Genomic DNA, 12570 nt, shown 5'->3' with positions numbered 1-12570 from the left:
GCTCCTACGGCCATCTGGGGAGTGAACCAGTGGATGGAAGATCTCACTCTTTGTCTCTCCTTCTCTCTGTAATTCTGACTTTGAAATAAATAAATAAATCTTTCAAAAAGAGAATTTTTGCTTTTCTATGCAGTATGTGTAGTTACTGATATGGGAGATACTTAATATCTACTGTAGTGTTGCATAAATTTGAATCTATTTAAATCAATTTTTTTTATAAATTCTTAATTTTGAACTTCATCTTTACTGTAAAGAAGCTATCAAAATTCTTTTTAATGTTTAATTTTTAAGTCCTATTTTACTTTGTTTTTGGCCAAAAAGTGGTCATTTGCCTACAATTTTCTTTAAAAGTTAATTTTAATAAAAAAAATAAGTAGCATTGCATTGTTTTCTTCTCTCAGCTTCACAATGAAGAAGATAATTCAGAACCATCTGCTATAGAACAGCCATCCGCTTCACACCCAACAGCACAGATCATGCAGACAGCTCCTTCAGCACCAGCACCTGAAACTGATTCTTCTCCTCCACCTTACAGTAGTATTACTGTGGAAGTACCTACAACTTCAGGTATGAAACAGCTAGTAATGTTTTTAATTATTTATTTTTTGGGGGAGAGGATTCTAGCATATTGTAATTATCAGGTTTATTAATGAGCTTCTAAACATGTGCACACACCTACATATACATATATATTTACAGACACTGGTATACGTATGTACATAAATATATATAGTATTTATGTAGTCATAAAACAAGGTGTCACTGATAATGAGTGTAGGTGGGAATGTGATGACAACATGTGACTAGAGGTGAAGGGTATACATAGTGTTAGTTCATTCATATGGTAATTCTTGAATACATGGCAATAATTTTTGCTTCCTACTGTTCATCTGATCTGTTCAGGTTATTCTAAAAGATTAATCTCATCTGTTTTTCTGGCCACAATTTATACTTCCCTAGTAATAAGTTAGTCATGATGATGATTTTTGTACATTTTTATGGTTTTGTATACTATTTAATTTATATTATGGTATAATGGTATACTATCATAACTTCTCTAAGTAGCCTAGTAACTTCTAAATATACTCATATTAACTTCTTTAAATATTTTATGTACTTTTTATGAAGCATTTATTTTTAAAAAGTTGTTGAAATATATCTTAATGTAAAAATCTTTTGCTAGAATATTTCATCTTTCTTCTTCATTACTCTCTTACTGTTAGGCAGTTCTCTCAGAATTATGCCAACTTTTTCTGGCTACCATTTTTGTGTTTGGGATGTGTTAGAGGAACCAATACTTCTTCCACCAGACTCATTTACTTTTTTTAAATGCAGTTTCTGCATTTGTCTTCATAGAAGTGTTCTTCCATGTGATGAATAGAAGAAGGTTGAATGACAGATGCTAAACACAGATAAAAGTAACAAGTTCTAGGGTTCCATAGCATAGTTGGGTTACTGTAGTTTTCAGTGATGTATTATGTACTTGTATGAAGACCTAGGAGAGAGAAGCAGGTAGGATCCAAATGCAGAGAAAACGTAAGGAAATGGAAAAGTTAGTTGCCTGGTTTATACTGTGTATATATGTTGAAATACCATGCTGTGTATAAAGTATGAAAGTGTTATGTGTTAATCAAAAATTTCAAAAATAAAATAACAAAATTAAATGCATCCTTTTATTTGTATATGATGTTTGTTCAGTACTGTTTCATGCAGTTTTTATATTGATTTCCTTCAATTTAATATATCTGGCTATAAGATTTCACAGCTGATTTCATGCTTGTTAAAATTTATTTTGCACTCAATTTTCTTCAGTATTTTAAAAGTTTGCAGAATGTAGTATAATGAATTTGCTCCCCATATTAAAAAAAACCAGTTTGATAAGTTCTTTTTCTGATGATTTCTGCACCTGAGTAAAGAAAGATACTGTTTTTAAGAGTTAAAATATGGCCGGTGTTGTGGCAAACCAGGTTAAGGCCGCCTCCTGCAATACTGGCATCTTTTTATTTTATTTTTTTTTAAAGGTTTATTATTTGAAAGGCAGAGTTACAGAGAGGCAGAGAAAGAGAGAGATCTTCCATCCACTGGTTCACTCCCCAAATGGCCCCAATAATTGAATCTGGACTGAGCTGAAGCCAGGAGCCAGGACTTTCTTCTGGGACTCTCACGCTGGTACTGGGGCCCAAGGACTTAGGCCATCTTCCACTGCTTTTCCAGGCCTAGAAGAGAGCTGGATCAGAAGTGGAGCAGCCAGGTCCCAAACCGGCACACATATGGGATGCCGGCATAGCAGATAGTGGTCTTATCTGCTATGCCACAGCACTGGTCCCAGTGCTGTCATTTTGTATGGGCTCCAGTTCAATTCCTAACTGCACCACATCTGATACATCTCCCTGGTAATGGCCTGGGAAAAGCAGTGGAAGATGGCTCAAATCCTTGAGCCCCTGCTACCCATGTCAGAGACCTAGAAGAAGCTCCTGGATCCTGGCTTCTGCCTGGCATACCCCTGACTGTTGTGACTATCTGGGAGAGTGAACCAATAGATAGAAGACCTCTCTTTATTTCTGTCTCACCCTCTCTCTCTATAAATCTCTCAGATAAAAAAATGAATCTTAAAAAAAGAGTGCAATTTGATGGTGGCAACCATTGCTACTGTTGTGTAACAAACAGCCCTGCATTTAATGGAGTAAAATAGAAATTATTTGTTAATAATTTTCATAGTTCTGAGAGTGTATTGGCCTGTTCTCTCCCAGGGTCTCATCTGATTGTGTCTACTGATGGCTCAGGTTGGAGTTACCTCAGTGGCTTCCTTTTTCATGTTTGGTGATTAATTCTGGTTTCTGCTAGGACTTCAGCTGGGAAAATTGGCCAGAACACCTAAGTGGCCTCTTACTGTGGCCAGTGCTTCTTCACTCAGTAGAACCTGGGTTCTTTTTTTTTTTTTTTTAACATTTATTTAATGAATATAAAATTCCAAAGTACAGCTTATGGATTACAATGGCTTACCCCCACCCCATAACTTCCCTCCCACCTGCAACCCTCCCCTTTCCCTCTCCCTCCCCCTTCCATTCACATCAAGATGCATTTTCAATTCTCTTTATATACAGAAGATCAGTTTAGCATATATTGAGTAAAGATTTCAACAGTTTGCACCCACATAGAAACACAAAGTGAAAAATACTGTTTGAGTACTAGTTATAGCATTAAATCACAATGTACAGCACATTAAGGACAGAGATATCCTACATGAGGAGTAAGTGCACAGTGACTCCTGTTGTTGACTTGACAAATTGACACACTTGTTTATGGCATCAGTAATCACCCTAGGCTCTTGTCATGAGTCGCCAAGGCTATGGAAGCCTTTTGAGTTCACCAACTCTGATCATATTTAGACAAGGTCGTAGTCAAAGTGGAAGTTCTCTCCTCCCTTCAGAGAAAGGTACCTCCTTCTTTGATGACCTGTTCTTTTCACTGGGATCTCACTCATGATCTTTCATTTAGGTGTTATTTTTTTTTTTTTTTTTTTTGCCAGAGTGTTTTGGCTTTCCATGCCTGAAATACTCTCATGGGCTTTTCAGCCAAATCTGCATGCCCTAAGGGCTGATTCTGAGGCCAGAGTGCTGTTTAGGACATCTGTCATTCTATGGGTCTGCTGTGTATCTCACTTCCCATGTTGGATCATTCTCTCCCTTTTTTATTCTATCAGCTAGTATTTGCAGACACTAGTCTTGTTTATGTGATCCCTTTGGCTCTTAGTCCTATCATTATGAACAATTGTGAACAGAAATTGATCACCGGGACTAGTGAGATGGCATTGGTACATGTCACCATGATGGGATTGAATTGGAATCCCCTGGTATGTTTCTAACTCTGCTGTTTGAGGTACGTCAGCTTGAGCATGTCCCGAATTGCACATCTCTTCCCTCTCTTATTCCCACTCTTATATTTAACAGCGATCACTTTTCAGTTAAGTTTCAACACTTGAGAATAACTGTGTATTGATTACTGTATTGACCAAAAGTATTAAGTAGAACAAACAAAAAAAAATACTAAGAGGGATAACGTGTTAAGTTGTTCATCAACAGTCAGGGTGAGGGCTGATCAAGTCATCGTTTCTCATAGTGTTCATTTCACTTTAACAGGTTTCCTTTTTGGTGCTCAGTTAGTTGTCGCCGATCAGGGAGAACATACAATATTTGTCCCTTTGGGACTGGCTTAATTCACTCAGCATGATGTTTTCCAAATTTCTCCATCTTGTTGCAAATGACCAGTTTCATTGTTTTTGACTGCTGTATAGTATTCTATAGAGTACATGTCCCATAATTTCTTTATCCAGTCTACTGTTGATGGGCATTTGTGTTGGTTCCAGGTCTTAGCTATTGTGAATTGAGCTGCAATAAACATTAATGTGCAGACAGCTTGTTTGTTTGCCAATTTCATTTCCTTTGGGTAAATTCCCAGGAGTGGGATGGCTGGGTCATGTGAAAGGGTTATATTCAGGTTTCTGAGGAATCTCCAGACTGACTTCCATAGTGGCTTAACCAGTTTGCATTCCCACCAACAGTGGGTTAGTGTCCCCTTTTCCCCACATCCTTGCCAGCATCTGTTGTTGGTAGATTTCTGAATGTGAGCCATTCTAACTGGGGTGAGGTGAAACCTCATTGTGGTTTTGATTTGCATTTCCCTGATTGCTAGTGACCTTGAACATTTTTTCATGTGCCTGTTGGCCATTTGGATCTCCTCTTTTGAAAAATGTCTATTGAGGTCCTTGGCCCATCTCTTAAGTGGGTTGTTGGTTTTGCTTTTGTTGAGTTTCTTGATCTCTTTGTAGATTCTGGTTATCAACCCTTTATCTGTTGCATAGTTTGCAAATATTTTTTCCCATTCTGTCGGTTGTCTCTTCACTTCCCTGACTGTTTCTTTTGAAGTACAGAAACTTCTCAATTTGATGCAATCCCAAATGTTAATTTTGGCTTTGACTGCCTGTGCTTCTGGGGTATTTTCCAAGAAGTCATTGCCGGTACCTATTATCTTGCAGGGTTTTGCCAATGCTCTCTAGTAATTTGATGGTGTCGGGTCACAGATTTAGGTCTTTAATCCATGTTGAGTGAATATTTGTGTAAGGTGAAAGGTAGGAGTCTTGCTTCATGCTTCTGCACGTGGAAATCCAGTTTCCCCAGCACCATTTATTGAATAGACTGTCCTTACACCAGGGATTGGTTTTGGACCCTTGATCAAATATGAGTTAGCTGTAGATGTTTGGATTGATTTCTGGTGTTTCAATTCTGTTCCATTGGTCTATCCATCTGTTTCTGTACCATTACCATGCTGTTTTGATAACAGCTGCCCTGTAGTATGTCCTGAAATCTGGTATTGTGATGCCTCTGGCTTTGTTTTTGTTGTACAAGATTGATTTAGCTATTCGAGGTCTCCTGTGTCTCCATATGAATTTCAGCATCATTTTTTCCAGATCTGAGAAGAAGGTCTTTGGTATCTTGATTGGTATTGCATTGAATCTGTAAATTGCTTTTGGGAGAATGGACATTTTGATGATATTGATTCTTCCAATCCATGAGCATGGAAGATTTTTCCATTTTTTGGTATCCTCTTCTATTTCTTTCTTTAAGGTTTTGTAATTTTCATCGTAGAGATCCTTAACGTCCTTGGTTAAGTTTATTCCAAGGTATTTGATTGTTTTTGTAGCTTGTGAATGGGATTGATCTTAGCAGTTCTTTCTCAGTCGTGGCATTGCCTGTGTATACAAAGGCTGTTGATTTCTGTGCATTGATTTTATATCCTGCTACTTTGCCAAACTCTTCTATGAAGAACCTGGGTTCTAAGAACAAACGTTTTTAGAGAAAGTTGAATGGAAGCTATATCACCTATTGCCGTGTTGCTTTAAAGGTTATTTAGCATCACTTTTGCCATATTAGTTTGTTAGAGGTAAGTCACCGGGGTTGATGCTGTGGTGTAGTGGGTTAAGCTCCTGCCTGAAGCTCTGGTATCTCACATGGGCAATAGTTTGAGTCCTGGCTGCTCCACTTCCCATCCGGCTCCTTGCTCATGTGCCTGGGAAAGCAGTGGAAGATAGCCCAAGTGCTTGGGCCCATGCACCTACGTGGGAGATCCAGATAATCTCCTGGCTCCTGGCTTCAGCCTGGTCCAGCCCTGGCTTTTGTGGACATTTGGGGAGTGAATGCAAGGTTTCTCTCTCTTTTTCTGCCTCTCCCTCTCTTTCTGTAACTCCTTCAAATAATAAAATAAAATAAAAAAAGAAGTAAGTCACTAAGTTTAGTCTTTATTCAAGTAGAAAGAAATGGCGGCCAGCTCAGTGGCTCACTAGGTTAATCCTCCCCCTGTGGCATCAGCATCCCTTATGGGCACCGGGTTCTAGTCCCGGTTGCTCCTCTTCCAGTTCAACTCTCTGCTGTGGCCCAGGAGGGCAGTGGAGGATGGCCCGAGTGCTTGGGCCCCTGCACCTGTGTGGGACACCAGGAAGAAGCACCTGGCTCCTGGTTTCGGAATGGCATAGTGCGCTGGCCATGGCGGTTATTTCGGGGGTGAACCAATGGAAAAAGGAAGTCCAAGAACTTGTACAACTTTAGAACAACCTACAACTGCATACTTCTTTTTCCTACCAGCTATCAAACCTTCTCTTTTTATAGTTTTCCCCATTTGTATAAATGGCTCCAATGTAAGTCATATTTTTGGTAACTGAACTCAAAAATTGATACAATCATAATTGATACAATGAACTGTTAGTACTAGATTTCTTTAATCCATTCTTGCATTCTGGGTAAAACTGTTTAATCATTTCTGGATTCAGATTTGTTAATGTTTACAGTTATTTGCAGCTTTATTAATGGGATATATAACTTTATATACTGTTTTTGTGGTTATTGAACAATGTAAAATGAATTGAGAAGCTTCTCATTTTTTAATAATCTGAAATAGTATGGTTAAGCATATCACTTTTAAAGGTTAGATAAATTTCAACTGTAAAACCAATTGAGCCAGGTACCTAGATATTCATTTATTCTGTAGTCTCTACAAATACTGGTTCTTTTTGACTTTTTATACCTTATGCTAAAAAGTCATTCATAACTGTAATTAAGCACAAGAACTGAGTAATTCTAGAATTTTGTTTCTGTTGTATGGAAAATATTGATATTTTTTTCCTTCAATTTCTTAAAAAGTTTTGTTATATTTTAAGCATGGGCTGTACTGATTTTCTATGGAGATTATATCTGCCCTTGGGTCACTGTATGGCTAGTTACAGAGTCCTCTTGAGTAATCATCTGTTTTGTCTCATTATAGTGGGTCAGTTTTTTATATGGAAAAGTGGAGCTTCATATTGCTTATGTGATTGGCTAGTGGTCACATCCTTCTAAGAGGACTTAGAGTTAGAGCTCTGCAACTAAGTCCTCTGATTGAGAAATCTTTTGGCAGAAGAAAAACCTTCTGATAGAAGAATGCATTAAGTTAAAATACAAAAAGTTAAAAATGAAATTTAAAAGTGCTCTTTTCCAACTTTCATCTCTTAGTAGTAGGGATTGTTTTTCTAACTTAGTTTGTAAAACTTTAACACAATTTATATATTTGTTAATATAAAATAACACATCTTGGGTACTACCATTCCAGATTTAAAAATTTACAGTTTTAGTGTTAATGCCTTAATATTTGATAACCATTGTTATCACTTACATTTTGCTTCTACTCTGATCTTAGAACTAAAGAAATCTGTTTACTTGACTAGATATGGTGTTTTTATATCCTGATAATAAGTCTTTTGAAGACTTTGTGTCTCTTGTGTTTTTTGGTGGATACATCCTATATTCAATGTTATATACTGCTACTGCCATTTCTTTTGTTAGATTGAAGATGACCTGAAATCAGATTCTTTGTTCTTACTGATGGGATTAAAGAAATTTTGTAAAAACCTATACACATAAAAATACAGTAGGAAAAATAATTGGTAGAGTAAAATGTGTCATGTTGTAAATGCAACAAATGTTGATAAAGATAGAGAAAATTATAAGCTAGTATAGAAAATATAAAAATAGTTATATTTTTTCACTGTAGGTAATGGGGGAAATTAAAAAATTGATGCCAAAGTTGTGGTATATTCTACTTTTAGAATCCACCTTTTTTATGTCAGTGACTAGCATAAGTCTATTTAGTTGATTGACATGTATCATTTTATATATACTACTTATGTTGTAAATATTTTTAAAATATGCAGATCTGGGGCAAGCATTGTAGTACAGTGTTTTAAGCCACTGGTTGGGACATCTGTATCCCATATCTGTGTGTGTGTGTGTGTGTGTGTGTGTATGTGTATGTGTGTTTGTGTTTGTGTTCAAGTCCCAGGTATTCTGCTTCTATTCCAGTTTCCTGATAATGGATCCTGGGGGGGAGACACATGATGCTCCAAGTGCTTGGGCCTCTGCCATCCTTGTGGGAGACCTGCATGGACTTCCTTACCCTTAGCTTTATCTTGGCCCAGCCCTGGCCATTGTGCACATTTGGGGAGTGAAATAGTGGATGGAAAATTTCTCCCTGTCTTTCTGTGTGCCTTTCAAGTAGGTGCCATTCGAGTTGCTAAAGTCAACATGTGAGGAAAAATCACCCATGTATGTTATCAGAACAAAATATTTGGACTCAAAAACTCCCTGGGTCTGCTACTTATTGTTGTTGCAAGCTTGAAGAATATAGAAGTAGAATATGAAATGATTAGAGCTATGTAAATGCTTCTTATTTTGAGATAACAGAAACTTGTAAATTGAATTCCTGGTACATAGTAAAAAAGGTGTAGAGGATGTTCATGTATTGTGTGATTTTTGTCTCCCTTGTCTGGCATTCATTTCAAATCTTCTTAGAATTCTCGTTTAGTATATCAATTATGATATTTATCAGTCTTTCTTCTTTAGAATATAGGACTAAAATAAGATATAAAATTGTAATAGTAATTTATATGTTATGTGTAGCTTATAATACAGGATTGCAGTAGCAATCAATAGTAGTCTCCAGTGGCATATTGTAAATTATTAAATTATATTAGTGGCTATAAAATGATTTTAAGTAGTTTGTTTTTAATGGCTACCTTTTTAAAATCCCTTTTCTTCAGATACAGAAGTTTACAATGAGTTTTACCCTGTGCCACCTCCCTACAGTGTTGCTACCTCTCTTCCTACATATGATGAAGCTGAGAAGGCCAAAGCTGCTGCAATGGCGGCTGCAGCAGCAGAAACATCTCAAAGAGTAAGAAAAAATTTGATTCTTCTAATATTAGTTTTATAATTGATCTGGGCATTTAATAGTATCAACAGTAGTTCTCTGTGTATGAGAGCATATGTGTAGTTGTAAAAACATTCTTTTCTAATAATGATTATGTATTGTCATTTTTGGGTGAAATTGGCACTCTCCAAGTTAAATTAATCTTCTCCATCCCTTGACCTCATCATTTCTTTTGATCTATCCACTTCATCCCACCAAACTTAATAATCATCCTACACTTTATTTTTACCAATATATTTATCACTTCCTAAATTTTGATTTCAGGTACCTCATACACTAACTTCAGCTGCTGTCTTTCTAAACTCACTAGGGTTGGCAGCAACCTAACAGTCCTCTTTTACCTGAACCTCAAGTCCATTGACCTCCTCACTGTCATACTTGTTTTCCCTTTTCTATAGCTTGGTTTCCTTGGTCTATCATTGTGAGTCGTGTTTTTTTTTTTTTTTTTTCTATTCGTGTTTTATATATTTATATTAGCACAGCTAGTTTAGTGACTGTTAAAGAACCCCCAAGTAGGCTGAAAAACAAAGAGAAATACTCGTAAGTTATAAGACTTTAGATTTATTTTTCCCAGCTTCCCCCCCCCCCCCTTTTACCATAACCCATCCTAGAATTTCAGAATGGTGATCATGCGTTTCTCCTGCCCTTTTTCCCTCATCTCACTGTCTTAACAAAGAAAGCCAGTGAGATCCATGTCTGTTACTCTTTGTTCTGGTGAAAAGTGTCTGTCTCAGTAATGGAGAGTCAGTGAGATACATGTATGCTATTCTACAACCAGGTTAAAAGGTGGAAGTTTTTTATATTTTAGTGGGCTCAAAGCAGGGCTAGAATTTGTTGCCTTTTTCTTTTCTTTCTTTGCTTTACACTTTAAGGGTGTCATTTCAGATCCCTGGATTCATCCCATTTTGTTCAGGAAAAAGACATAAAAAATTCATCTCACATAGGAAAGCCAGAATTAGGTGAGTGGCTTTTTCCTCTTGCCACTCTGTAGCCAGAACCCAGCCAATAGATCCTCAGAGATATGAGCATGTTTCCTGGACGAATGTTTTTCATCAACTACAACACTTTCCAGATCTGCTCTCACCTTTAGCTTTTAACATGTAATTTAATGTCAACATAATTACCTTTAGATATGAAGTATTATAAGTACCTTGGTTATAGAGTTAAGTAAAGATGGTAAATACCAAATTTACTTTTTATGCATTTTCCCTCTAAGAAGGAAAAGTAACTTTTTTTTTTAAGATTTATTTATTTATTTGAAAGGCAGACTTGGGTGGGGGAGGGGGGATCTTCCATCCACTGATTCACTTCCCAAATGGCCACAACAGCCAGGGTTGGACCAGGCCAAAGCCAGGAGCCAAGAGTTCAACCAGGTCTCCCATGTGGGTGCAGAGGCCCAAGTACTTGGGCCTTCTGCTGTTTTCCCAGGCCATTAAAAGAGAGCTGGATCAGAAGTGGAGCAGCTGGGAATTGAACCAGTGCCCATATGGGATATCGGCCTCCCAAATGATGATTTAACCTGCTATGCTGCAATACTGGCCCCAAGTATGTTTCTTAAGACTATAGCATAAATAATAGCTTGGTTAGTAAAGAATTTTGATGCTGTGCAGGGAGAATCACAGAGTGTGAAGACAAATCTACAAAGTAGGGAATTTATGTTAAAAATCAGCTGTAGGTTGCTTGGAACACGTGTTTGTAAATGCACTTGCGCATCTCAGTGAAGTGGATTGACAGAAACTCCTTTTCTCAGGCGGTGTCTGCCTACAGACCTTAGCGTTGAGAAAGGTTATTAAAGAGCATTATAGACTACTCCCTTAATTTCTATACAGTAGGATAGAATTCTAAAGAGAAAGTAGGAAACATTGACTTGTTATATGTGCTTTGATAAAAGTGACTGTTATTTTTGGAGAGAGGACTCCGAAGTCGTATTATCCATTCCTTTACTATTATTTCTACTGTCTTGGTTTGGAAGAAAATGTGTGAGTCAAGCATTTGGTGCAGTGGTTAAGATGCAGCTTGATGAGGTCCACATCCCGTATCAGAATGCCTGGGTACAAGTCCCAGATTGATGTGAACCAGCTTCCTGCTAATTATACCCTGGAAGGCAGTAGATGATAGCTCAAGTACTTGGGTCCCTGCCACCCTTTTTGACTGAGTTCCTGGTTTTAGCCTTGCATAGTCCTAGTTGTTGTGGGCATTTAGGGAGTAAACCAGCATTTGGTAGATAATTGTTTCTTCCCGACTTTCAAAAAAAAAGATGTAAATGTGTTCAGCAGCCTGAATTACAACATGTCTATTAAAAAAATTCCCTGTTTTAAATTTCACTGTAACCGCAATTTGTAGGCTTTGTGGAAAATTTCATAGAAAGCAATGTAGAATTGTATACAAGAGACTAACTTAGGTACTCCTAAAAAAGACTCTTAAAATTTATCAGTGTTTCCGAAGCCGGCGCCGTGGCTCACTAGACTAATCCTCAGCCTTGCGGCGCCAGCACACTGGGTTCTAGTCCCAGTGGTGCACCGGATTCTGTCCCGGTTGCCCCTCTTCCAGGCCAGCTCTCTGCTGTGGCCCGGGAGTGCAGTGGAGGACAGCCCAAGTACTTGGGCCCTGCACCCCATGGGAGACCAGGATAAGTACCTGGCTCCTGCCATCGGATCACCGCGGTGCGCCGGCCGCAGCGCGCGGTGGCCATTGGAGGGTGAACCAATGGCAAAAGGAAGACCTTTCACTCTGTCTCTCTCACTGTCCACTCTTCCTGGCCAAAAAAAAAAAAAAAAAAAAAGAAAAGAAAATTTATCAGTGTTTCCTATCCCAGTGCTCCTTTACCCTATTTCTTCAAAGTATGAGTGTTTGTTTATGCGTCTCCATACCCAATGCATGTAAAAAACCAATCTGTACTTGAAAACTACCAAGAGAATAGATTTTAAGTATTCTTATTACAGTAAATGGGATAATGTATATGTTACTTAGCTTGATTTCAGAAATTCCAAAGTGTATACAAATCTCAAAACGTGCTGCACATTATAAATATATTCAATTTTTAGAAAAAGATTTTTATTTATTTGTTTGAAAGGAAGAGTTATAGAAAGACAGAGAAATCTTCCATCCTCTGGTTCACTCCCCAGATGGTCACAACAGCTGGGGCTGTTCTAGGCCTAAGCCAGGAAACCTGGAACACCCACATGGGTATAGAGTCTCAAGCACTTGGGCCATCTTCCGTTGCTTTTCCAGGTACATTAGCAGGGAGCTTGATTGGAAGTTGAGCAGCCAGGACTC

The 12570-nt window shown here is 37.9% G+C and overlaps 1 protein-coding gene across 1 annotated transcript in view; it reads left to right on the top strand.

The window, feature by feature from the left end:
- The window catches only part of NDFIP2 (Nedd4 family interacting protein 2), an 86226-nt gene that overhangs the window by 41012 nt on the left and 32644 nt on the right, over positions 1 to 12570 (top strand). Inside the window, exons 2-3 of the mRNA XM_051850574.2 lie at positions 402 to 567; positions 9125 to 9258. Of these exons, the coding sequence (XP_051706534.1) occupies positions 402 to 567; positions 9125 to 9258 (300 nt within the window). The remainder of the gene's footprint in view (positions 1 to 401; positions 568 to 9124; positions 9259 to 12570) is intronic.

Source organism: Oryctolagus cuniculus, chromosome 9 (assembly GCF_964237555.1).
Source record: "Oryctolagus cuniculus chromosome 9, mOryCun1.1, whole genome shotgun sequence".
Classification (NCBI taxonomy): domain Eukaryota; kingdom Metazoa; phylum Chordata; class Mammalia; order Lagomorpha; family Leporidae; genus Oryctolagus; species Oryctolagus cuniculus.
Note: the sequence above shows the minus strand (reverse complement) of the source record. Positions and strands in the feature narration are given on the sequence as shown.